Genomic DNA, 26,288 nt, shown 5'->3' on the forward strand with positions numbered 1-26,288 from the left:
AATGTTCAAGGCAAGTACTAAGCACTAGGTTAAAAATGGTAACTAGTGTGAATATCCTAGTTTTATTTGTAATTATAAAGGAAATAATTGTAAAATGTTGTGCCCAACAATTACAAAACATGCTTGTCTTCTATGCATTTATATGGTATATTTTACTACAGTACCTATGTATGTTGAGATCCCTCCAGCATATTGTATCAAAAATACCACTTCCATACATGTAATGTAGTCTGAAAATTCCAAAGGATTACAATTAAACCTGACAGGACACACAACTAGACAGCCATTTATTTCTACAACGCAATCAAACTATAATTGTTCAGTATGGCTCAGTACTGGGTTATACAGGAAAAGAAAAAAGACCTCAACACATCTTCCCGTGGAATGTCACCTATGTTAAATCCAACACTTACTAGAGTCATTCCTCAAGCAGCCTGAGATGTAAGAGTATACAGAAGCAATGCTTTCACTTTTTAACCCAGACGAAGATAAAGATCCATTGTCTTGACAACAGACAACACTTTAACTGTGTGCATGGAAAAAGAACACAAAAATTCAACATCATACCTTACTGAAATGCCTCATTTCACAGATTTTTATTGACAATATTTAAGATCTCATATATCTTTCTTCCTTCATAACATACAGAAAATGTAGATTAGATACAACCTATGATATCTGTCCTTATTCAATAAGTTTCTTGATCTTCACAAGGAGTTGCTGCTGATACTCCATATTCTACAAATATTACTTGAGTTACAGGAAAAATCTTCCTTTACAATCTAAAATTTAAGTTTGGACTATATGACTCAAATGAAATTCCTATCAATTGTATACATAATAAACTTGTTAACCTAGTCGAAATGGATTAACAACAACATGCATCTTTAACTTGGTCTTAACAGACAGTTACCAATATATTTTTATTTCATACAAATATGGCAACTTCAGATATTCAGATGAAGCTCTGCAATTACTTTCTTTGCAAGAGTCAGGAAAGAAAAGCACAGTCCATAGATACAAAGAACTCCAGATTTCAGACCACATATCTACTACGTATCTACCGTAAAATTTTCAATATGACATTTGCTTTTGTGCTTGTATGTTTTAAATAGGATAAAATGTCCCATCTCGCAGGCGTGCTATCCTGATACTCCAGTAAATATAGTAGGTGTGTTAATTGAGCCACCACCAAGACAGAAACCATTATTAATGCCTATTATTTATAAAGAATCATTGAATTGTTTAGTTGATAGGGACCTGTAAAGGCCATCTAGTCCAATGCCCCTGCAATGAACAGGGATATCTTTAACTAGATCAGGTTGCACAGACCTCTGTTCAACCTGGTCTTGAATTTCGTTTCCAGGGATGGGGCATATACCATCTCTCTCTGGGTGACCTGTTCCAGCATTTTACTGGCCTCAGTGTAAAAACCCTTATATCTAAGATAAATCAACCCTCTTTTAGCTCAGTTCTATGACCTCTTGCTCAATAACTACAGACCCTGCTAAAATGTTTGTCCCCATCTTTCTGGTGAGGCTCCTCTCTTTAGTTACTGGAATGCTGCAATAAAGTCTCCTCACTGCCTTCCCTTCTCCAGGTCCCAATTCTCTCAGCCTTTTCCTCATAGCAAAGGTGCTGCAGCCCTCTCAGCACCTTTGTGGCCCTTTCCTGGACTCAAGCTAAAAGGACTATGTCCTTCTTTTGCTGGGGACCGGCAGAATCCCCTCCCTCCCCTGCTGCCGATGGTGCTCTGGATGCAGCCCAGGACACATTTGGCTTTTGGGGCTGCAAGGACACATTGCCAGGTCATTTCCAGCTTTTCATTCACAAGTCCTTCTTGGCAGGGCTGCTCTCCATGGCTTTGTCCTTCAGGGATGTAAGACAAACAAAAAAACCCCCACAACAGGGGAAAAAAATAACAACCTTTGTGTGTAACGCTTAAGTTACAAGTGCGGTCTTGCTGTTGTTGAGAAAACAGATACATGGTATTTCATACCTCCTGGCTGACTGATTGGGGAGGTTCCTAGGGAATGCATGATTCCATAACTACTGTTTCCATTAAAAAAGCAAGCTCAAAAATCCTCTAGCAGTTCTTCCCCTGTAACAAGCAAGTCCAACATGCTATTCTATCAAAAGAGAAACAGAAGTATAAAATACCCAAAAATGTGCGTGAGAGAAGCAGCAAGCTTAAAAACTTACTGGCTTTTCACAGGAAAGGATGAAGTGGTGGGAAGGAACATACAACCCATAAAATAATCTGAATCAAATGCAGTCCAAGATTTTTTGCTCATATTTGTTCAAATTCCCTGTTATGGACATATTCCAGATAACTCATACGGAAGCCAAAACAAGGATTCCCAATTTTGCATAGTTTGCTGCACTTGGGCAGAATTTAACTCCTGTTTCTGGAATTCACTCTGTAAGCCCAAATTCTTCACATTAACCTCATGTTTGACATCCCCTTGAATGTGTGATCCACATGGTTTAGTTCTGAAACTAATGCTATCTCTCATAACACCTACTGCTGTCCCAGACTCGACTGTTTCCCAAGCCTCTTAAGAATTTACATTTCACCTCTTGGGAGCCACACAAAATGGACAGTAGATATGCTTATGAACCAAACTGTTTTGCTATGAGTTTTTCAATGCCATTATTATGTTTACAGAAAAATTGCAAAGTACGGGTCACTGGAAGGCACTTTTCTTTACATTCTTGCTGTCAGAACTTACCTGGCCTTCTGTATCATGTATTTCAGATACACTGGATCCCCAGTTCATTTAGCTACCACAAGTAATATCCAGTCTGAGACAGCAAAACTGGATCTCTTTGTAGAGAATGATGGCAACCCCTTGTCTTTAGGTTCCTCTCATGAGATCTGATAAACCACCACAGAGAGAGAGAAACTTCCTTTACTTTATTTAAGGAGTAAAATTAGGGAGTTTAGTATTCACTTCATAAATCAATTCTTTCAGAAATGACCATGTAGGGCAATCTATCAAAATGGAAAAACATTTAAAATACAGAAACCCTGACACTGGGTAAGTTGTTCCTACCTGTGAACCATTTACCCTTAGAATTTCAGTGTAATATAGAATTAAGGAAATAGAGAAAGCAAAAGAATCCTGCTTTTAAAACACAATCATCAATTTGAGACAAACAGGTACAAGAATTATTAAAACCCACTATAATTTACTCATGCATTCTGAAATCCTCACAGTCACTATGATACTGAACAATTCCAGTAGCACAGACCATAGGTGAGGTAACAAGCTAGAAAGAGTGAGCAAATGCATATAAATAGATTTTTGCAGCTGGTTGTGGATATCAAGGACTTACAAGTATCTATTAATACTGGCAGGGACCAGGCAGATAGAAATTGCACTATTAAAATTTCGCACAATAAAGGGAGTGGGAGAGTTCTGTCTAAGACACTGGAATTTTTCATACGGTTACATATTTGCTCCAAGATTATATTTACTGTTCAAATATCCACAAACTTGCACTTAAAGAACTCAAATAACCCAAAAGCTATAATGTGAACTGCAGGCAATTTAACCTATCCACCCCAAAGGATGAAAGACCTGAGATGACCTTCTTAGAACTTGTAATTACAACAAGGTATGGTATGTTAAGCCTAATGCTTACAGAGTAAGCCCTTCTCACTGCAAAAGTGCCAAGCTGAGAGATTATTGTCAGTGTGCCTCCTGCATGCCTTTTAGCAAGAAGAACAGCACACAGCAAGGTCAGGCAGTGCATCGTCAGGGGCTGCCACACAGTGTTTTCAAAGCCCCTACAAAATCGAAAGCTGGGTTGTTTTCTTTGAAGAAAGATGAGTTGTCACCGGTTAAAGATAAATTAAATATTATTTAGTCAACTTATTTCAAATAGAAATATTCTGCACGTTTGGATTCACATCAGCTCATGGCCCGCAAGGCAAACTTCCTAACACAGAAAGCCTAAATCTACCAATGATCTTTCTTTAAGATTAACACTCCTGATTTAATTTTCTTTATCTACAAAAACTTCAATACCTACAAGGAGCTTTGAACCAAAACCAAAGGAAGTTTTAGGAAGTTCTAATTACTGGGAAATTCTCCTGCTCAATTTAGTTCTGAAAAGGTGCCAGTTACTTCGCAGCTAGGTAATCATAAGAGAAAACACAGCATAAAAATACTTTTTCATTTGCATATAAATTTGTTTTAAAATGCTCAAAAAAAAATATCACTAACAAATATTCCAAAAAGGTGAACACACAAGAAGTGCCAAGGTTGAATCCAGAAGAAAAAGAAAAATCTTCTTGCTATACTTGGAAAGCAAGTAGGTTTAAAAAATACATAACCATCAGAAGGAAACATGAATCTGCAATCCCACGTTTTCCATTTCTTTTTCTCTCCATGCTTTGGAAATTTTCAATACTTTAAAGTATTACTCAGAGTAACATTAACTCTTCTTCAGATACCCATCCACAAGATGCAGCAAGACACAAATTTTTCCCAGAGAACTTGGGTAATTTCTGTGATATTCTCCCACCCACTCAAACTTGGTTGCAGAGTCCATCATGAGGATACTCCCTAAAAGTATCAGACATAGTTGCAGCTTCCATTAGCTCCTACACTGTGAGACAATTCTGAAGAAGTAAACTAATGCAAATTGCATTAAAAGACAGAGTTAAACTACAGCTGACAGCTATTATATTCTTTACAGGATAGGACTAGTTTTCATAATTATCATGTGAATTGGGCAGATGCTTATTTAAAACTGCCTTATAAATATCATAGTTATGGCTGATTTAGATTTAGTGACATTTATTTTACTCAAGGGAGTTAATATTTCTGCTGAAAATGCATTGAATTATTTTACTACTGCTCATTTGTTGAAGAACTGAATGCAGTTTCTTATTTGGACAACAAGACACTGAAAAATCACAGGAAACTACCATTAGGCCTTCTCATAAATTCACTGTCTATTCAATGTATTGTAATTGTCTTCCCTAAGAAAAGTATTTTATGGACAGCAACTAGACTAAGCCTCACACCATTAATTTACAGATAATTGAAAGGATCTGCCTTTAAAATTGCAGTTGTCCAATGCAGAAACTTTACTATTTACAGGCTTGCACTGTCACAAACATAAACATTTGTTATTTTAAAAATACATTTTTCAGAAGTTCCTTTACAGAAAGGAGAAAAATATGACAGTGTCATAAGAGATAGGGATACAAGCAGGAAAGGGACAGAGAGGATCAACAGAATGCCTGATCCCTAAAAGGAACCGTAGGAACAGCAGTCAATTATGACAGAGTACTGGTTTGGCAAAAAGAAAAAAAGCAAAAAAAGAAGCCCCAAACCAACTGGCTGTCCTCACCAAAGAAAATGCTAGATAAGGCAACATTTCATCATAGAACAGAGAAACAACTCTGAAGGACTCTGTGAAAAGAAATGTAATAAATGCCAAGTTAAAACAAATGAAGTTATTAAACAGGTAGTTATTATACCATTGACAGAAAAAAAAAAAATCCATGTCAGAATTTTTAAACTATTTTCTATTGAGATATACTGCCATTACTCCGGCATTGTTATTTCTAGAATTTAAATTTGGATAATACACTTTTAATGAGTAAAAAAGTATCACACTCTTATGTGTGACCCAACATTTAAACCTTGTGTGCCCGCACATCCATGCATGTCATCCAAATGAGACAGCATTTTTTAAACATGAGGAAAAGTAAATGTATGGAAAATACACAAGTGATATAAAAAAGCAACTAGTACATGGGGGTTTACATCTTCTCCAGAATTTTAATATTTTTACAGGAAAAATTTATGGAGATAAAAACCAATTTATTTTTAGATGGTCTTAAGGCATCTAAAATGGCATAGAAGGCTTATGAAGACCAAGACTTAACACTGTAGACCAAGAAGGGATTGTCTTTAAAATGATTCAGCACTCTGTGTCACAGTGATCTTACAAAACAGGCATGTGCTGTTTGTAGACACTGAGAATGATTAAGCTACTTAAATTTTCCTCTGAATTTCCATTTCTGACATTTTTGGTACTCAGTAGAAAAGGTAGCAAATGTACTTAAAGAAGGATTGTCACTGAGAAATATCTTTATTCTTATATTTAAGAGCAGTTACTTTGTGGCATCAGCTTTGCAAGACACATACACTGACTATATGTACTGCAAAAAGTTACAAATCTGGTGGCACTGAAAGCCAGCTCATGCCTAGAGATGGCACACATTGCCTGATACACACATTTGCCTTCTTTGAAGAGACCAGCATGTTCCAAAATACCCCAAGTAACAGGCTGGTTAGAAAAAGATAAACCTTTACAAATCCAGATGATGCATGAAACTTTTAAGGTTACTGAGCTAATAAAGAAACACTTACACTGCTGCAAAAATCCTAACTAACTTCTCCATCCGCCAACTAATCTTCCAAAGGTGACAATTCCATTTCTAACATGAGACAAAAAAAGAAAAAGGCTATATGTGTAACCTAAGTGATTTCTTTATTTTTCTGTTTCCCTCTTTAAATAAAAGTATTAAGTCCTATGGTTTGCCTGTACTACCTAACAGGAAAAGAACAGCTAACTCACACAAGCTAGTAGAGGCAGACATTAATATAAAATTTGTCCTGATTCATAGGATATTGCAACTCTTATAAAGGTTATCAGCTCTTTCTGACACCTGAATTAATCTACAAATACACACCGTACAGTAAGTGATAGCGAAATACCACTATAGTCCATGTGAATCACCCTCTCTTTCTACACTTTGGTTATTAACACTTTTACTATTACTGTTTGCTTTCATATCCCATGGCTGTTTCCAGTAAATTGTTCTTATCTCAACCCATGATCTCTGCCTTTTATGTCTCCCACCAGAGGGAGGCAGCAGAGCAGCTCATGGTTTTCTTTTTAATGGCAGTACTAAATTGGGGAGTACCATTCCCAAACCATGACATGGTTCATGGTCATTATTACATGAAAGATGACCTATGGGGCCTCTGTACTGCAAAAGGCCACCATGACTGACTGAGTTCAACCTTTATTTAAGGCCTCGTGTTTCACCACATGAGAATGCTCACTGAAGTGAATTCCACACATCCACATAATCCAAATCAAAATCTTGACATAGTACTACTTACTGTGAAACCGTTTCCAAGCTAGCTGCTAAAGAGGGCTGCAGAAACTATGGAAGACTACTAAAAGTTCCAGGAAGGCTGGTGTGCATCTGTGGTGTTTTCAATGCCCCTCTATGCAATTGTGGGGGAAGAAAAAAAAAAAGAAAAGAAAAAAGAAGTGTATTGATGTTAGCTGGCAGTACTAGGGCTAAGAAGAGACTGCTCCACTCACGAGTTTCCTATCTGCACCTTGAGAGGACACTTTGCTGCAACATACCACATGCTTTCATTTATTAAACACTGGTTAACTAATTAAACTTGGAAATAAAAATGAAAGTCACAAATCACCCTCTTTCTGGTAGAAGCAAACTATATTTTTGTCTGTGTCTTCTGTCTCATCAATAGTGAAAAAGTAAAGGTACGCTACTTGTACTTCCAGTGAGTATGCATACTCAGTCCCCCTTACAAAACTGAAGGTTTTCTGCAGTCTCACTGAAGCCAACACAATATTTACATGAAAATGGATCTAATACTCCAACCTTAAATAATGAACCTGAGCTTCATGAGATGGCTATTTATTAGCTATTTGCACTAAACCCTATTTTAGAAAACTGAATGGGAAGCCCCCTAATGCTACTACGTAAAAGTCTTATCTGAACTATTGATTTTGTATTGGGAAGTAAGGGTTACATAACATATCTCCTTTTTGGTATTCTTGCACAGGATGCTTATATGAATGTAGCTTTTGTTTAAGAAACTAATTTTCTCATACAAACAGATGCAGGATCTTAGAAGAAAGCTGAAAAAGAAGTCTTTATCTTACCTGTCATTAAGGAGGTACTCTGAGACATTTCAAGACGTTTTTCTACAGAACCAACAGATTTAAAACTGATACTGTTCAAAATTAAAAGACTTCTAAGTTGAATAAAGGAATAAACAGTTTACAAAAGCACATTTCAAAAGCCTCAGAACTGGACCACAAAAAGCCATGGTTAGTAAAAAGTCATACAATTGGTTTTTTATGATTATTCAGGTCCTCTGGAGGAAGTAACTATACTGGTTTATGAAAGGAAATGAGAAAAAAGGCTTTCTTCTTTCCATATTTGGTTATTTGAATATTTATCTTTAGTTGAATATATATCTTTAGTTACAGTGGTACGTCAAATAAACATTTATAAATAGTACACAAGGTAAAGCAGTAAAATACTATCCAAGATCCTAAGAATTTGAAAATAATTTTATTAGGTTTTAAAATACAAAGAAAAGGATAAGCAGGAGCAAAGGAAGGAAGTTCAGTGTGATTGTTGTGTGATCTGGATACTGTTAGCATCGAGTATGTGTAGTCCCTGTATACTGCTAAGTGCCCACCTGCAAATAAGAGATGCCATTGCAGCAGTTGTAAAACAATACATGTGGTAGTCTCACATTCATAAAAATCCAAAGCCGTCTTTTAAACAAACAGCAGACATTCCTAGAGTCAACAAAATTGCTCTCCAAGGATTCCATTGTCCTGGAGTCTGGTCTGTAGTTCCAATAGCTTAACATAAATCACTTGTTCATCAAAAATCCTGTGAAGACTTGTTTTGGAGAGGAAGTGTAACTGCATGTCACTTACACTCTTCCTTCAAATGCAATCCTTTTAAGTTATTTATTCATCCTCACCATAAATATTTCAAATACTTGTTATCATCCACTTCATTTTCCTCTTGATTCAAGCAAGAGTTCTCTGTACCTGTATTTCTCCTTATTCTGTTTAGAGCACAAACAACTTTTCAAAAAGATAACACTCACATGCCAAATACAGAAAAAACTTGCTATCTTCCATTTGTGTTTTCCATAGTGATGTCAAGGTCGAATACAGTGTGACCATTGCTGCTAGTTCCCTGGCCAAATTTAAAAATATTTTCTATATTCTAACACTGACGGAAACAATAGGCTATCTGTTTTTAAAAGTATATTGGAAATTTGTTGTAACTGCCAAAAAATGCATCGAGCATCATGTAAAGAGGTAGTCACCACCTCCTTTTGACTGTAAACTTTTTAGGTTCTCAGAGAATAAGTTAGTTTCACTATCTTCACCTCCAAAGATCCCAACTTCCAGTGGAAGTAAAGAAAATAATATTCAGGATAGAATGTTCATATACCATTGCATGTACAAAATTTCCTAGTATTTCCAACTACCTATACTTGTTAAATAATACTGTATCAAAAATACAGTCTCGTGACTGAGATAAATGTGCAAAATACATGCCTAGAAAGACTTAATTTTTTTTTTCTTAAGGGGTATGTCACAGAATTGTACAGTCTCAAGGTTATGCATGCCTTAAACATACTTGGCAGAAAAAAAATTAGAATTCTACTATCTGTCCAAGGGCAGTAGAGGACATTAGCTTCCACAAAATCTTCTGGCTATAAAGAAATCAAGGGTCTCAGAAGGGATGAGCATGTGGATCCCATGTTTCAGCTGTGGAAGGTTTACAGCCACAGCATATTTGGTCCTGAGATGAAGAACACCTTGCATCACTCTCAACAGCTTTCTCTTCAAACACAGAAGTGGTACCAGCAGCTCACAAAGAAGGCTTTCTACAGGCTTCACCAGCTAAAGTTGACCTGTTAAAGGCTCTCTAAAAGAGTTGATAAGCAGTAAAAACAAGACATAAGAAGATCTCTGAACTTTGTTGAAAAGGGCAGTAAAAATAATAATTATGTTCTGTATCACATTTTATTTAATGTGATAAATCACCTAACTTTGAAGTACCTTATAGTCAGCAAATACATGCCTATTAATGTTCTCACAAAATATTTCTGGAAACAAACTCACAGGACCCTAAGTACCTATCTGTAGAGGAAACATTCTAAAAATTTTCATATTCTGTCCTATTACAAATTAATTAAAATTCATATCATCCACCAAAAGGCATGGTGTGATAGACAGCAGAGAAGGATTGGCCTTACTAAATTCTGCAGAATCAACCAATAGAGATCTTGGCAAGTACACTCTAGGAACAACCGTTAACCATGAACTCTGGGGCACTGGGTTGAAGAGCAGATGAGCAAATACCCCACACCTTTTTATCGAAGACCAACACTTCCTAAGGGAAGCTTATTAGCTTCCTCTTCGTATGACGAGCTCTGCTTCTTGGGTATTCCTTTCTTTACAGCTTCTGTTTGATTCTCTCACATTGGAAGACAGGGACTGATTATTTTGTTTTTTCCATTTTGCCAAGTTTGCAAATCCATTTTAACTCACTTTGGAGACAATCTTTCTCATTCTTTGCACCACCAGTAACCACATCAATGATCCTTAAAAAAATGCCACAACTTGTTCCAACTTCAATATAAATAAAACACATTTACCTCATTTTCATTGTTAAGACCTAAGAACATATTATGCATATATATGGAAAAAGCATTTTCTTCATCATTACATAGGAAGACAACACACAAGCAAGTTGAAAGCAAGGGGTAACTGCTACCTATTTTTTATCAATAACTAGAAATACATAAAAGACAATGCCTCTTGCCCTCAAAACCACACTTTTCTGTCTCTGTTGCATACACAAAAATTGCTTTGTTCAGCTTACTATACTTTTTCCTCTTTAGACAAGATGAAGCATGACTCAGATTCAGCAGGACAGACAATTCTCAGTCTAAATCTTACAAATCCTTAGGATGACTAAAAATTCCCACAACATTTATTTATTTTTACAGCACCATAATTTTTAGTCTGGTACCATAGCCAAATTCTAATTGGAGCAATTACAGTCTATTTAAATTCTCCATCTAAATCAGCAGGAAATGGCTTCCTTCCATTCTGAACAAGTAAGTATTAACTGGTACGTCCTGTTAAACTTCTGTAAAAAATTTATCAATATCTCCAAATAATTCTAGAACCTGAAATACAGCTATGCTATCATTTTGAAAACATGCCAAATCAGAGTGCAGCCTTGAGCCTTGAAGAGGCCCAAGGCTGTACTTGTTTCAGGGACATAATTACAACATGATTAGTATCCCTTTGGTGCTGCAGGGAGAAAAATTTCTCTGTTCCAAAGGAGAATGAACTGTAACTCAGCTCCAAACAGAAGGTAAATCCTTGCAAATCCATCTGGCAAATTTTTCAACAATCATCTTTACCTTTTGCCTCAAGCCAGGAAAAGTGTCACAAGACGCTAACACTGCATTACGTTTTGTTAAAGATCTCAGCACATTTTCTAATGACATTTCTAATTTTCCACCACATAAAAGAGAGCATTAACAAATAAACACTCTCTTACTAAAGTCTTCTAATACATGCCATCCATTCCCTTAGAAAATGTTTATGTCCTAGATTTAAAGCTGTCTACCTACCAATCCTGACACAACTGCTCTTGCTGGTCTTTGTCCCTCTCCAGACAGATTTTGAGTGTACAGATTTCAGACAGACTCCCAGTGCATTTTGCCAGGGAAAAAAAGCTGGCCAAGACTCTACCACATTTCCTGTTCCAAAATTTACCACATGCAATATTGCCCTCATTATCCATTTGCCCTCTTGCAAAATAAGCTGTTTTCTCTTTTAAAGGTTTTCCTGAAATTTTCTAGAAAGGTTTAGATCACAGGATAGATCAAGCCTGAAAAACTTCACACTACAGAAGATGCTCTGCTTCCTCCCTCTCAGCTTACAACCATGTAAAAAATGGACACTGACGATCCCACCAAGTTTTTACACCATTAGAAGAAAAAGCACTACAGAAAAGCAAGTGCTGATCACAACTCAAATAGACAGCTTCTTATTTTCCTCACTCCTCAAATTAATGCAAGCCTTTTATATAAAACAGGATACTAAGCCAAGAGGAACATATCAGAGGGAATTAATACCAAGTGTACCTGTTGTCCTCAAATGTACTTGATAAAGCACTATTCCTTACACTACTACAAAATAAGCACTGTAAAGCATTTGCATAAATACTCACAAGCATATTGTGGTTTGTTAAGAATCATCACTTTTGACACAACCGGAAGTGAATGATACTAAATTAGCAAGTTATTAAATCTAAGTATTTATTTCTTAAATGTAACTAATCATCAATATCAAAACAGATTAATCAAACACAGAAAAATTGTTTAAAACAGCACCACAAAGACTTGCATATATCAAATGAACTTACACAACATCTGGGGAAAAAAAGTACCTCAAGTCAGAATTCACACACTTAACACAGTATCTAAGGCTCTGTTAAAAAAAAAATTATGTTTGGTTTGTATAACATGTAATTTACACAAATTACAAAAATGCGTAATACTCAAAAGATACTGGTGCCAATTCAAAACATTCAGCAATTAACTGCTGCTAGTCATTTTCCCATAAAAACACCAACGTATGAAAAATTCCCATCAAAGGTAATAACCACCAGCTACTCCTTCCACCTTAACATTTATTCAGTAAAATAACTCATGTGAGCTGGGCAGTCCTGGGTCAACCCTGGACTCAAAAGTGGTCTGCCTCATAGCAAAGCCAATGTGACAAATGTCCCTACTGACAGTCTGTCATAAGAAAGCAAAAAACAACTGAACAAGCAACAGTGAAAAAACAATGTTCCTATAATAAAAAACACATCTAAAGTCAGGCTTGAGAGACAGTGGGAAAATGTCAGGGTGAAGCCAGTATTTTGGTGTATTTTATCTGTCATACAAAATTCACAAGACTTCAGATTACAAATTATATACTGCAACACCTAGAACTATTAAAGAAAAATTTGATTCCTTCAGGATCAAAACCACAGATAGTTGTGTTTTCAAGAAACTAATTCAGCAGCAAAATATGACAATAAAAGAGAGACAGTCTCACACTACATCTAGGGAAAAAAACATTCAGCTTTCAGTTTCTCCTGTCTCAGTTCTACACCCATGCATACCGACCACAGGCTATGTACAAGCAAGAGAAAGGAATCACAGAGTTCTCGTAACTGCAACACCTGCCTTCCTTGGGGCTCACAAGATCATACTGTGATCACCAATCGATCAACAGGAAACCAGGAAAGCACAGCTGCTTCCTGATTCCCTTCACAGGAAAGAAAATAACTGAGTTCATGAGCAGCAGTAAGGGAAAGCTCTAGACCCCAAAGGCCTCCAGCATTCACACTGACACAAAATCTCCCCAGTAATAAATTAACTGTTTAGACTGAAAACCCGCAAGTCTCATATTTCTGCTGCTCTGCTTATTCTCAACCAAATCTATGCTAGACTGTTTTGTAACTATTGTCTTAAGTTCAGACAAACGTAAATCACACCAGACTACAAGTTACCTTTCTGTCTGAAACGTTTTGTTAGGGTCTTTTAACTCTGGTTTCCAATAACTTCACTTCATCAAGCCAGTTGTTGCATTATTCAAATACATATAAATAAAAAATAAATATCAGTGTCTTGTTAGAAATTAAAACAGCCAATCACCAAAGTGACTACTGAGAAAGACAGGCTAAAGCAAAATCAGCTGTTTCTGCATTGTTTTGCCTTTGGCGTTCTGGAGAAGTTGGCAGAAACTAAATAGTGATTTTAATATAACATGACCCAGAGAAACTGAAACCCACTGAGTGTACGATGCCCTCAGGAATACAGACTCACTCCACAGTGCCCTAACAGCTAAAAGTTAAGAGAATTCCTGGCACAGATCACTAGTGAGTAAACTTAAGGTTTATGTCATTCTCAAGGAAAATGCCAGATTTATCTCTCCTTGGTTGCCTGAGACAGAACAAGTCATCTGTGGGGTACAGATACAATCACAGAAGATATGAGACTAAAATGTCCAGTTTGATAATGAAAGAAATCCATAGGCAACAGTGAATCAAGTGAATCAGACAAAGTGATAAAAACACCTAAGACACCAGAATTCCCCATCACTTATCCCCAGTGGGTAAACAAAAGAAAAAAGAAAACTTTGTGATCACGTAAGTTTAGGGTCACTCTAAAAATGAGTTATGTCTTGGCTTAAGAAGTTCCTCTCAATCATTTAAAATGAGTACTTTAAATTTTAAAACATCAGTACAAAATATGCAAGGTAAGAGTTGTGACAGAAAAAGAACAAACAAACTGAATCCCCAGTAAAAACTAAAGAAAAATCAAAAGGAAAGCTTTAGAACACCTGGAAATTCAGGGGTTTTTTAGAGTTTGGATTGTGTTTGTGTAACAGGACATACAGGTCTTTTTCTGTTACCAGATGGTTCAAACCAGCAGTAAGCAAGGCTGTTTTCACAGGACTTCTATCACTGTTGTTACACATGGAAACCATCACACAAAACCCAATGCCACAAAATATTCAGTCCAGGGAGTTCTGAAGAACAAACATCAAACCATTAATCTTTTCACAGAATCATCAAATCATCAGGGCTGGAAGAGACCTTTAAGATCATTCGATTCAACCCAGCAGTACTATTGTAACCCATAAACCACTAAACCATGTCACCCAGTGCCAGATCCAGATGCCTTTTAACTAAAAGGAAAGGTTGGTTAACTGAGTATCTGTGATACCAAAATTAGACTGTTACAGGTTCTCTTGATTTCAACATAGATAGAAGAATCTGTATTCTCAACAACAAGTAGGTCTGGCACTTATTTAGAAAAAAGCAAATTAAAATGAACACAAGTAAACAAAAACGACCAAACAAAAAGCCCTCAGTTACCACAGTTCGTTTCTAAAAACAGTACTGGAACAGTTTTTCTTCCTAGATTCAAGCCCACCTCTGCTTCCTCTTTCTTATAAAAAAATTCAACATTTGCTTTGGGAAATAAACCATTAAAAATATCTATATTAAATATTCATTTATCTAGTCCTTTTATAACATGAAATCAAAAAAGTAAACAATATGTACTAATAGAAGTTGCATTTCCCTTGAGATTCACATGCAAATTTTTGTTTTAAATCCTAGAATTTTTAAATAACAATAATTATTTACATTTGATGAATAATCACTAGAAAAACAGAAAACCTGCATTTTGAACAAGACATATGTCACCTGGAAATTCCATCAAAAGGAATAGTGCACATACAAATCAGAACCCACTGATTAAAGGATTAAAACATTAAAGAGAAACAAACTACTTACATTATCTTCCTCCTCTGTATCATCATTGTCATTGTCGTCATCACTATCTTTGAACCCAGGGGGAAGTGGTGGCCCAATGAATTCTTCATCATCATCATCATCATCATCAGTATCCTCAGTTGGACCTTTAGCAGAACTCTGTGATGGCATGGAAGGACCACTTAGCGCTTCATTTGAGTTGTCCTCACTTTCACTATACACTACCTCTCTGCAAGGAAAATTTAAAGCATTAGTGTTTGAAGAATTTTCAGATAAAATATGTTGAGCACTCTTGTAAATCAGTAAGCACCAAAATTAGCAGGAAAACACACATTAACTTTCATTAACAGAGTAGGTAAGGTAGAACAGGTAGGCCCACCATTATCTTTTAAAACACTCACAAGTCTAGACTATAAAAGTTACATTAAATTACCATTCTGTTGTTGCCAAATCGGTTGTGCAAACACATTATTTTTGGCATGGGGAGATTTCTGAAAAGTTGAGTTATTGTGCCTATGTTCGTGCAATTTATTCAAAACAGCCGCGCTCCCTCTGCTGGCAACTCCCGAGCAGCGCCGCTCAAACGGGCAGAAGGTCTGTACAGAGAGAGAAGCTCAACTTTCCAGACTTCGTTTGGGAGCTTATATTTTCAGAATCTTTAAGTGAGCAGGCCACAAAAAATTCCTCTTGTCTTTGTTAAACTATAGAGGTATTTCTTTGTTTGGGTTTTTTTAAAATTTAGGGTATCACTTTAGAACTATACTAAAAACACGAAAGTTTAAGAACATAATAAAAGACTAAGAAAATCAGTTCTGACCTATGTAATTGTGATAGAGAATTCTGCCCTGCTTTGCCTCCAGAACCAGCTGTACACCAAGCAGGTACTAAGTTGCACAGAAAAAAATTGTGTTGGATAAGCAATTGAAACTCTGTTTCTGGAAGAAAACAGAATAAACTAAAAGCAACATAACTTAGGTCCTGAGATGTTAAAGTGAAGAGCAGGGTTTGCATGCCTGAAAGCTTGTATAGCTTAAAGACTTAGGTCAGAATATCATTACGTAACAAATCTAACCCAAATAAAAAGAGCTTCTCTTACTCTACGACAATGAGACAATCAATACCCTTTTACCAAAGGGAAGGTTTTCCAGCATGAGAGGCACAGATGAGGATCTTCAAAGTTCTTCAAGTAAGGTATCCTCAAAACTAACATCATAAAGTATTATGTGCAAAAGTGCTATGTGCAAAAGAGTCATAAAGTGCTATGTGCAAAAGAGTCATAAAGTGCTATGTGCAAAAGAGTTGTGTTTTGAAAGTTGATATGCATTCCTACACTAGCAAACCACACATCTTTTCCCCAAAAGCCAAGCTATTTAATTAGTTTTGGAATGAAACCAAATATATGCTGTGCCAGTGAAAAGGATGTATACAACATAATGATTCAAGGAGGCTATTGCAATCCTTGAATCCCAAATTTCCAGACCTTTCTACAGACACCCAAGAACAGTATCTACCCTTCTTCCTAATTTATCATTCTGTCATTTGCTAGGAAGGAAATTGACCAAATCAAACATTTCAGTATTTTGAGGGGCAGCACAGCCATTCTGCATGTGATATGGCCAGAGCTGCAGTGTGATTTTTCACCACACCCCAACCAGGGCAGGGACAGCCAAATACTCCAGTAACAGCTACAGGTATCCTCTGTCCTGACTGGGATAAAGTCAAACATAAGAACACACCAATGCAGCCAGACCAAAAGCCCATCTACCTTTCTGGCAGCAGCTGGGAGTGGTGCTGAGAGAAAGGACAAAACAAGTGGTGTTTCCCTCAACTTCCAGTCTTATAATCTTACTCTACCAGGGGCTGTAAAGAAAGAAGAACAATTTTGAACCAGCCCCTTTCCCAGTATTCAGAATAAAAGGAATATTTTTTTTTTATTTTTTTTTTGCTTTCCCTCATTACCTCCTCAGTAAGTGAAACAAGCTGTTAAGAGGAGAAAAAAAGGAAAGCTGTAACAGAGCACGGATGGCATACTGAGAGGAGAAATAATGAAAAACATTCTGAGAGTTGTACAAGCATGTGGGCATATCCCCCCCATGTGTTCACCCTCTGCACATCGCTCACTCAATTTTCTCAGGTTTTTCCTTTTCATATACTAGCAGATGCTTTCATTTCACAAAGCGTAATTATTATATGTATGCATAAATTAAACACCATAAGCATTGTAAATATTTCTCTACAGCCGAATAGCTCAGGAGCAAAAATAATCACTGGCTGTATTTCACATCATTTTGGAGTGAACTTTTAACTGAAAAAATAGTATATGGACTACTCTCATAACTTAAAAAGCTCTGATAATTTAAAAAAAATTAAAATTCAGTGAAGTGTTGCCATTTTCAGAGAATAAAAGATGCTGTGCATACTAAATCAGTTTATAGTAATGAAAATCATCGTTATAAAAAGAACTAGAAAATCCTATATTTCAGACTCAAATAGTCAGTTGCAGGATTGTTCCTCTGAATTATGACTGAGTCACAATGGCATGTGTCTTTCTCCAGCTTCCTGTTTTTACCTCTAAGTACTAAGCTATGTATCCTTTTTTACAAGGAAATATAAAACTTCCAGGAGAGCTTTTCATGTCAAGCCCTTCCTCCTCAATGCTTAGTAAAAACAAAAAGAAAAACAAAGAAAATTTACTATGAGCAGAACGTTGGGGAGTTATCAGAGCCTACCTAATAACTCAGCATACTGAAACGTATTTGTAATTTTCCTTTATAGTAGGTCCCTGGAGGTCTCTCCTGTCAAGTCAATCAGCAGAATAAGATAATTATGGAAAGCCTCTGTATTGCCTGACTGCTCTCCACCTTATCATTTGTTTAAATTGCTTATGTATATTGGAGTCACCCAATAACAATACACAATCATGTTACATTTAAACTCTTGTCATCCTTCATTATGTCACCAAATGGATAGATAAGATCATCAGAAGCAAATGGAAGCACAGAGTATTTTTCCCTTGAGCACAAGATATAACACAGGATCCAGAGGGAAGTATATAGTGCAATCAATTATGTCAGTGAGAGTGCACAGGTTTTCCAAAGAGCAATAGGCAAAAACTAAATTTTCTAACAAAAATTTGCTCAGTCTGAAACTCTACAACAACTCTACAAACTCTCGATTGTATTGTCTATAATAACCTACCCCATATAGGCTCTATCAACCCATAACATGCATATATAGCGGTCTACTAGAGTCGTCTTGTTGCAATTATTAAAGGATCAGGGGGCATGGATCATTGAGAGAATTATGGGATCAATAGAAGAACTGTACAAGCAATAGGCCTGGAAGCAAAAGGCCTGTGTGTGAGAAAAAACACTCCATGAGAAAATTCTTGTGAAGAAAACAAGCAGGGCTGGGAACAAAGAGGGAGTTTTGAAAAGGTACAGCTTTACAGAGGGAGGAGGGTGAACACCGAATTCTTTTAATCATAACATAACTGTAGAAGCTTGCCAATGTAAGTCCAATTATGTAGAAGTGGAAATTCGCTTTGATAAGTTTTAAGCCACTTAAGAGTTAACAAGCTGGTATACTATATAAGTGCCTCTGGATTGCTAATAAATGGAGTTTTGCTCTTATCAACCATATTGGCTGGTCTGCAAGTAACTCCCCCCGCCGGAGTCGCCGGGCCTCTCTTCTTTTTACAATTCCAACATTTGGTGCCCGAACAGGGACTGGGACTGGGACTGGCACTTCATTTTGACTTCGGTGGGAGCTGACGTGGCACCGATTAAGCGGTGATCGGAGGGCAAAAGGTCAACACTTGCTGGCGAGTGTCTGACCTGTGTCTGGACTGACCTGACATCAGGGGTCTGCCGAATCGGCTGACAAGGGCTAAACCTGCAAGGCTGCATGACCGTGACAACAGGGACAGCGGTAAGACGCGGGGTTTGCGGAGGGACGCAGTTACGGAAACAGAGGTGGCCCTTGGTTTATGCTTTTTAGAAAAGCGGGGACTTAAAGAAGTACACCTTTATAAGGAACTAGCTGATCCAAGATTGGTTAAAAAGAAAGCTAAAGAAACAAAAGCTCTCAAATTCACCTGGAGAGCAGTAACTAGCACTCTCGCAGAAATGAAAACAGAAAAGACAGTTGCTGTAGCTGCCATAGAGACTTTAGAGAGTGGCAGCGCTGGCCGTAGTAGCTCTGGGAAAGAAACAGACACGGGTCTTACGGAGCGGCGGGCAGAGACCGGAGCCGAGTCCGGGGTAGCATGGTCCTTCGGGCTGGCCGCGAGAAAACCGGTTAAAAACGCGGCGGCACACGTCCACTCACTGCAGGAGCTGCTAAACTCGGCAGAGCCGGATGTTATCCCTCCGGTGGCCGAGGGAGAAATGGCTGCGAACGCGGAAGCAGAGACACCCGATCCAAGGGGCGGGGCGCAGGCAAGCCAAGGAGACACAGGCAGTCCTGGCGTCCTGCCGAAAGCGGCAGAGCAACAGAGAGGTCCTAAAACCCGGCCAAAAGCGGCAGAGAGTAACGCCCCCCCGCTGAACAGCAGCACGTCCGGCAGCAGCGCGGCTCCTGCGGTTTCGTCTCCTGCAAAGCCAAAGCCGGCCGGGGCGGCCCGGAAGCAGCCCCAAAAGAAGGAAAAGTACCAACAAATAATGCAAAAAGTAATCAAAAAGCTTGCTGACTTATCTACACAAAGCATTTTGCAGTCTATCTTTACAGCAGATGTCCTGTGTTCAAATGACTACACCAGCATCGTACAGTTGTTGTTAACCCCTTCACAGTTCCTGCTCTGGGAATGAACGTGGACTGCAATGCTACAGAATGTCCTGCAACAACAGGGACAAGGCATCGCTACATCACTAACCAGAGAGGTGCCCAGCAAAGCGGTGGCATGCTACAGGACCCCGAAATGAGAAGGCGCAGTCAGCATCAGCTCCTGAGGAAAGTGACGCCACTACTTCAACAGCTGGGACTCTGAAACCTGTCCCGAGGAGCCCTGGGAGAGGCTGCAGACGTGGCTGAGTGAAGGAGCTGAGGACTTGCCAGATCCACCACTCGCCGCAGCAGGAGAAATAGCGAGACTCTGGGGCAAATGTAACAGCTGCCCTGGGTGGTTGCTAGTGACTTGTGGTGGGTGTCGGGGAACCCTCTCCAAAGGCAAAACTAAGAAGAAGAATTGCATAAATTTTTGGGTATATTGCATAAATTTTTGGGTATAACACCAAACACAGAAATAAAGTGAAAATTGTTTTTTGACTGTCTTGAAACAAGAGCATTAGCAGGCATTTTCAATCAGCTGTCTGCCCATTTAGATCAAGTGAAAGCAGTTAATTTAGTTAGCATTTATGTTTTTACCTGGTATCTTAGCAGCCAGGGTTCACGCTATTTTGCATAAACTTGCTTGCTGGGAGAGGGATAAGTTTAATATAACTTTGCAAATGCTCAATGAGTTAAGTGTGTGTGTTATTAGTGTTAGACATATAATATTACAAGATTAAGCAGCCATTGATTTTCTACCATTAGCTCACAGCCATGGCTGTGAAAGGTTCCAAGGTATGTGCTGTATAAATCTTTCTAACCACTTTGTCCTAATTCACAAGCAGATAAGTGAGTTACATCGATTAACTACACAATTACAGAAAAAAGAAGATGGTCTCAACTTAGAGGGATGGTTAAAGTTATTACGTATAAAATCATGGCTAGTTTTATTTGTGTAGCATTTGATTACTGTAAGACTAGTAATATTACTTAGTAATATTACTAAGGTGTTCACCTTGCCTTCTAATGCTTGCAAAAGATAATATACAAAGTCACCACATCTGTGACCCATGAAGTATTGCTTGTACAAAAAGAAAAAAAGAGAGAATTGTTGCAATTATTAAAGGATCAGGGGCATGGATCATTGAGAGAATTATGGGATCAATAGAAGAACTGTACAAGCAATAGGCCTGGAAGCAAAAGGCCTGTGTGTGAGAAAAAACACTCCATGAGAAAATTCTTGTGAAGAAAACAAGCAGGACTGGGAACAAAGAGGGAGTTTTGAAAAGGTACAGCTGTGGACATAAGACCCGGAGGGAGGAGGGTGAACACCGAATTCTTTTAATCATAACATAACTGTAGAAGCTTGCCATTGTAAGTCCAATTATGTAGAAGTGGAAATTCACTTTGATAAGTTTTAAGCCACTTAAGCGTTAACAAGCTGGTATACTATATAAGTGCCTCTGGATTGCTAATAAATGGAGTTTTGCTCTTATCAACCATATTGGCTGGTCTGCAAGTAACTCCCCCCGCCAGAGTCGCCGGGCCTCTCTTCTTTTTACAATTCCAACATCTTGTATGGGTCGTTAAATTTCCATAGATACAGAATCCTAAAAATGTACAGTGCACTCCTATCTGCCACCCCTGCCACACAATGGAGCTGTGTGGTCCCCATTGCCCTTAGCTACTTTTGATTTCCCAGCATTTCAGAATTCAAACTGTAAAATCCATAGCATATACTGTTTATCAGTAATACACAAAAGTTTAGGAGTAAATTTCAGACAGAAGTCAAAACAAACAACTTTCTCTACCTCACCATTACTCCATAAAATCTGCACACAGAGGCTGTTCATGCACTTTGCCTTCTTTTTCATCAGGCATGAACAAGTATATTCTATCTACAGGTGGGCACAGTACCTGCTAATAAAGTCATCATATGTTGTCATTATATTTGCCCTAATACTTTCAAAAAATACATAGATAACGTTGTTATTTTTTTTAAAGTATGCAAAACAGGATCAAGGAGGAAACAGCAAAATTGACTATTAAATACACCTAATGCCAACATTTGCAAATATTGGCATATCTTTAAGAAACAAATTTTTTAAAAAATTTGAAATCTGTATTTTGACTGGAATACTTAAGATAACAAGACATATTCACACAAGCTAAATGATATTCATGTTATCAAAACAAGCAAACACCCTCTACAGATAAGGAAAGTGGTACATGGAATCTCCCATCATATCTAAGTACCTTTCAGGTAATGTGGGCCCAGCTCTTGTTGCACTGGATGCTGAAGCTGATGAGTCAGTGCATGGAATTCTGAACTCCTTTTCAGTCTGGTCTTCTTTTTCTCTTTCACGGGCCTCTGAATAGGGAGAGCATAGAAATAACAAATAATCAAAAAATATTAAAATTACCAGCTTGCAGAGGACAGTAAGCCAGTTTCTTTTCATTTTCAGACCTAGATGAAATACTTGAAAAGGTAACAGCAAATAAAAGATTTAACCTGAAAATACTTTTTCACATATGTTAAATTTCCATTGTTACTGCGATGGTCGCTCAACAAAATGTCACAAGGAAAATGTAAACACTTCCCAGTTGTTCATTTCTACACACTATCAAATATAAGTTGACCATATAAAGAAGCTGATATTTCAACTATTTTCAATACTACAGTAAAACAGCATGATCAATTCAGTGAAATTTTTATGTTTTCGTAACACAACTAAATTAGTGCAGTTAAACTATCCAGATGTACATATAAGAGAATTTTAAATATCATTTATTGAAAAGAAACACAAAGTGCTGTTTGCATTAGTAGTTCATTTCTACCTCACTTAGTGAAAAAGAATCCCTGAGCAACACTGCAATAAAATCTAAGTAAACAAAAACTTCCATCTCATATTACATAATCAAGGGGGGTGGGGAAAGGTTTACTACTACAACTACTATGTTGTTAAAAGTTCTCAAATATTTCAATTAAGGTGAGGAAAGTTACTTTCTTTCTACACAAGAAACATTGTGTTCTCTTTTTCCTCACTGTTTATTAGCTAAACAAAAAAAAGAAAAACATGTTTTCAGCAAAGCTAGGAAACATTTTCCTCTAAAGAGGACCACAAACAGCTGTAAGATACAGAACCTGGAAATGTATTTTGATCTCAGTTCCACAAATCAGGCAATGGGGGAGACATATCCAAAAGTTATCACAGTCATTCCAAAAAGCTAAAAATCAGGAGTGTATCTCAACAAATCTGAAAATAAAGTGCTCACATTAAGCCATCCCTACAACAAATACGCATTTTTGATTGCTATACTCTCAATACTAAAATTTATTTCTAAGTTAAATTGCTGCATTACCTACAAAGTTTTATCATTTTTGGCAAAATTATCAACTTTACAAACATCAAAATGCTGTGTGTTTCCATTACAGTAATGGTAAGGGATTGGGAGGTAGTCTGCTGCAGGGCAAGGGAGAGGGCACACTCAAGATGAAGGTCAAGATATCTTGACATAAAAGCATTGTATTTTTGCAATCACTTATTTATAGTGAAATTTCCCTATTGTTATAAATAAAGTATGTAATCCGTGCTATTATGTATAAAACTGAAATGTAGACCATGCAGAGAGAGTTTCAAAATCCCTCCACCAGCCTGGCTGAGAGAAAAATTTCACAACACTGAAAGAAGTTCTCTCACGGATGTAATCAATAAGTGAGGATTCCACCTAGGTGGGGTTGGAGCTTATCACCAGGACATTGACACCATGACGACTTGATCATCACCTTCTGATATCTACATCTCATCTGATAAGGAATAGGACATTCCCGGAACTAAAAATAACTGTTCCAGGAACCAGAGATGGCCCATTCATCTTCAGAGATGGTCCATTCATCATCTAGGATGGACAATTCATCAGACCCAGGAAAGGCTTTGTGCAGCCCAACTTTGGGACAAGAAAACTTCATGAATATGCTAAAATTACAAGAAGAATAGAATTAATTCGGACTCTGCCCAAAAACTGTATAAGAAGGAACCAGCTTTTGAAACTGATATTTTGGTTGCATAATAAATGTTATTTCTTTATAAATTTTGATTGGGCAATCTCCTTTATCCCACTACTAAACAAAAATATGATATAAATAAACGATTCCTTATAAAGAATGAAAGCTCAACCTGAACAAGTATCAAACATAAAAAGGTTTCCAACATGCACATACATTGGTGTGTTTAGATTCAGCCAACACAAAAAAAAAAAAAACAAAAAAAAAAAAAAAAAAAAACCACCAGAACAGTCCAAAATGAATTTTGGAATCCCTTGTATATTTGAATTTCATAGTGTTTTTAAGTCCAAAAAGTTGATGAGTCTCTAAATAGGTCTGATCCAGTTCTGTATAGAATCACAGTAATAAAAACATGGCATCACAGTAGAATAAAAGGCCCACATTGTCCACAAACTGGCGAAGGGGAAGGAGAAAGCATGGATAACTGTGTTGGCAAAGGGATTTGTAGAACATGCATGAGTGTTCTCAAAGACCTTGTTTGGACTGGAGTTCACTTTATTACAGGCAGGAAAAAATACAATTTCCTCCATCTGCCACTCTCAAAACAGCCCCCTCAAAAAGTGCCCACTCCCAGCACAGCAGAAGGCAGAGACACATTTGTAGACTGCTATACAACTTGCTCCTTGGTCTAAGACACACATTTCTTCTTCACTACTTTGCTGTCTCTAGAATAAAGCTGTCTGTACCAATTTCTCTTCCAAAATAAATACACAGCGAAGTAAAAGAAGAAAGAAAAGAGTTTGTGTGTTTTTCCTGTATCTGAAAGCTGTGCCTCACAACAGGAGCTTTGCACATGCACACTGCTCTAACACCCTCAGACAACATCAGCAAATTAATAACTTAACTGTTCATCAAGGCCCAAGCTGCTTAGGGCTGTCTTCCTTGACCAAAACTGAGTTTCTGTTTTGTTATCTACACAGCCAGTCCAAGACACTTCGAACATCACCCTGAGGGAGCAAGTCAAAACATGTTTTAGAATGCAATAGCAGACTACGCTCGCACTTCTTACCCAAGACTTTCCTGCTCCTCTCCACTGCAGTTCTCCTCGTTTGCTCAAACATAGCTTCGAGGTCGAAAGTTCGAGCCTTCTTCCCTGGAAATGAAGCAAACGGAGACTGAAACACAGGCCCACCTGGGGCTGACAGGCCCCACGGCTTCCGCCCCCGCTCTGCCAGCCAGCTCCTGGCCCCCCCGGCCGCATCGCCACGCACCGAAGCCGGAGAAGCCCATGGTGGCCGCCAGCTCCGGGTCTGGTGTCCCCAGCATCTCTGCGTCTGCAACGAGAGGAGAGAGCAAACCACGGGGGTGAGCGGGGGTCGCGGGTGAGCTGGGCCCGCCTCGGCCCCGGCGTCCCCACCGCTCACCGCCCTCAGCCGCCGGCTCCATGCTGCGCCTGCCCCGGATCCACAACAGGCGCCGGCAGGAAGCGGCTGGGCGGGGACAGCCGGGCTTCCTTCCCAGCGAAGGAACCCGGCAGCTTTATGGGGTCGGAATCCGTGCTCCTCGCAGCACCCCATAAAACTACAGCACGTTTCTGCGCGTGTTGTGCAGACGCTCTTTGAGTTCTTCCAGGCTCGGTGCCGTGACAAATTCCCTGGGAAGCCTCTTCTAGGGACCGACCACCCTCTCAGGGTGGGCCTTTACCTGATGTCCAACCTGAATTTCCCTTGGCAGAACTTCATTCTGTCTCCTCCTGTCCTGCCGCTGGTCACCAGGGAGAGGAGATCAGCACGTCCCCACTGCTGCCCCCCATGAGGAATGTTTCCACAGCCTGAGGCTTCCCCTCTGCCTTCCCTAAACTGAACAAGCCAAGTGACTTTAGCATCTTAAATCTTACCTCGAGACACTTCATCATCTTGGCCCCCCTGCTCCTGACACACTCGAACAGTGTGATGTTTTTCTTAAACTGAGGTGCCCAAAACTGCACATAGGACTCGAGATGGGATGTGCAACCCCACAGTACAGCGTAGAATGGAATAGTCACCAGTCCCTTGACTGGCCAGCAGTGCTGTGCCTGATGCCCTCCACAACGTAATTTGCCCTTTTGGTTATCACTTTTGGCACACTCTTGACTCATTTTCAACTTGTCATCAACCCAAAAACTCAGATTGCTTTTCATGGAGCTGCAATCCAGCTTCTCATCCTCCAATTTCTCTGTGCAACCATGATTTCCCCGTCCTGTGTGGAGAATCTGGAACTTGTTAGATTTTATATGATTGGTCATTGATCTGTTCTCTATCCAAATCTCTTGTAAGGCTCCTCTGCCATCAA

At 38.4% G+C, this 26,288-nt stretch overlaps 1 protein-coding gene across 2 annotated transcripts in view; it reads right to left on the reverse strand.

Annotated features, from left to right (window-relative positions):
- WDR70 (WD repeat domain 70) overlaps positions 1-25,430 on the reverse strand; it is a 128,150-nt gene extending 102,720 nt beyond the window's left edge. Inside the window, exons 1-5 of one of the 2 annotated variants that reach the window (XM_042028466.1) lie at positions 25,382-25,430; positions 25,229-25,291; positions 25,027-25,110; positions 22,208-22,322; positions 15,206-15,413 (exon numbers count right to left, since the gene is read on the reverse strand). In XM_042028466.1, coding sequence (XP_041884400.1) covers positions 15,206-15,413; positions 22,208-22,322; positions 25,027-25,110; positions 25,229-25,291; positions 25,382-25,403 — 492 coding nt within the window. In that variant the 5' untranslated portion in view covers positions 25,404-25,430. Of the gene's footprint in view, positions 1-15,205; positions 15,414-19,412; positions 20,039-22,207; positions 22,323-25,026; positions 25,111-25,228; positions 25,292-25,381 lie in introns of those variants that run through there. The other variant, XM_042028467.1, reaches the window with a different exon arrangement.
- Between the last annotated feature and the right edge of the window lie 858 nt (positions 25,431-26,288).

This window comes from Corvus kubaryi, unplaced genomic scaffold (genome assembly GCF_017639235.1).
Source record: "Corvus kubaryi isolate FWS band 111438036 unplaced genomic scaffold, C.kubaryi_AGA036_p1.0 37308, whole genome shotgun sequence".
Lineage (NCBI taxonomy): Eukaryota > Metazoa > Chordata > Aves > Passeriformes > Corvidae > Corvus > Corvus kubaryi.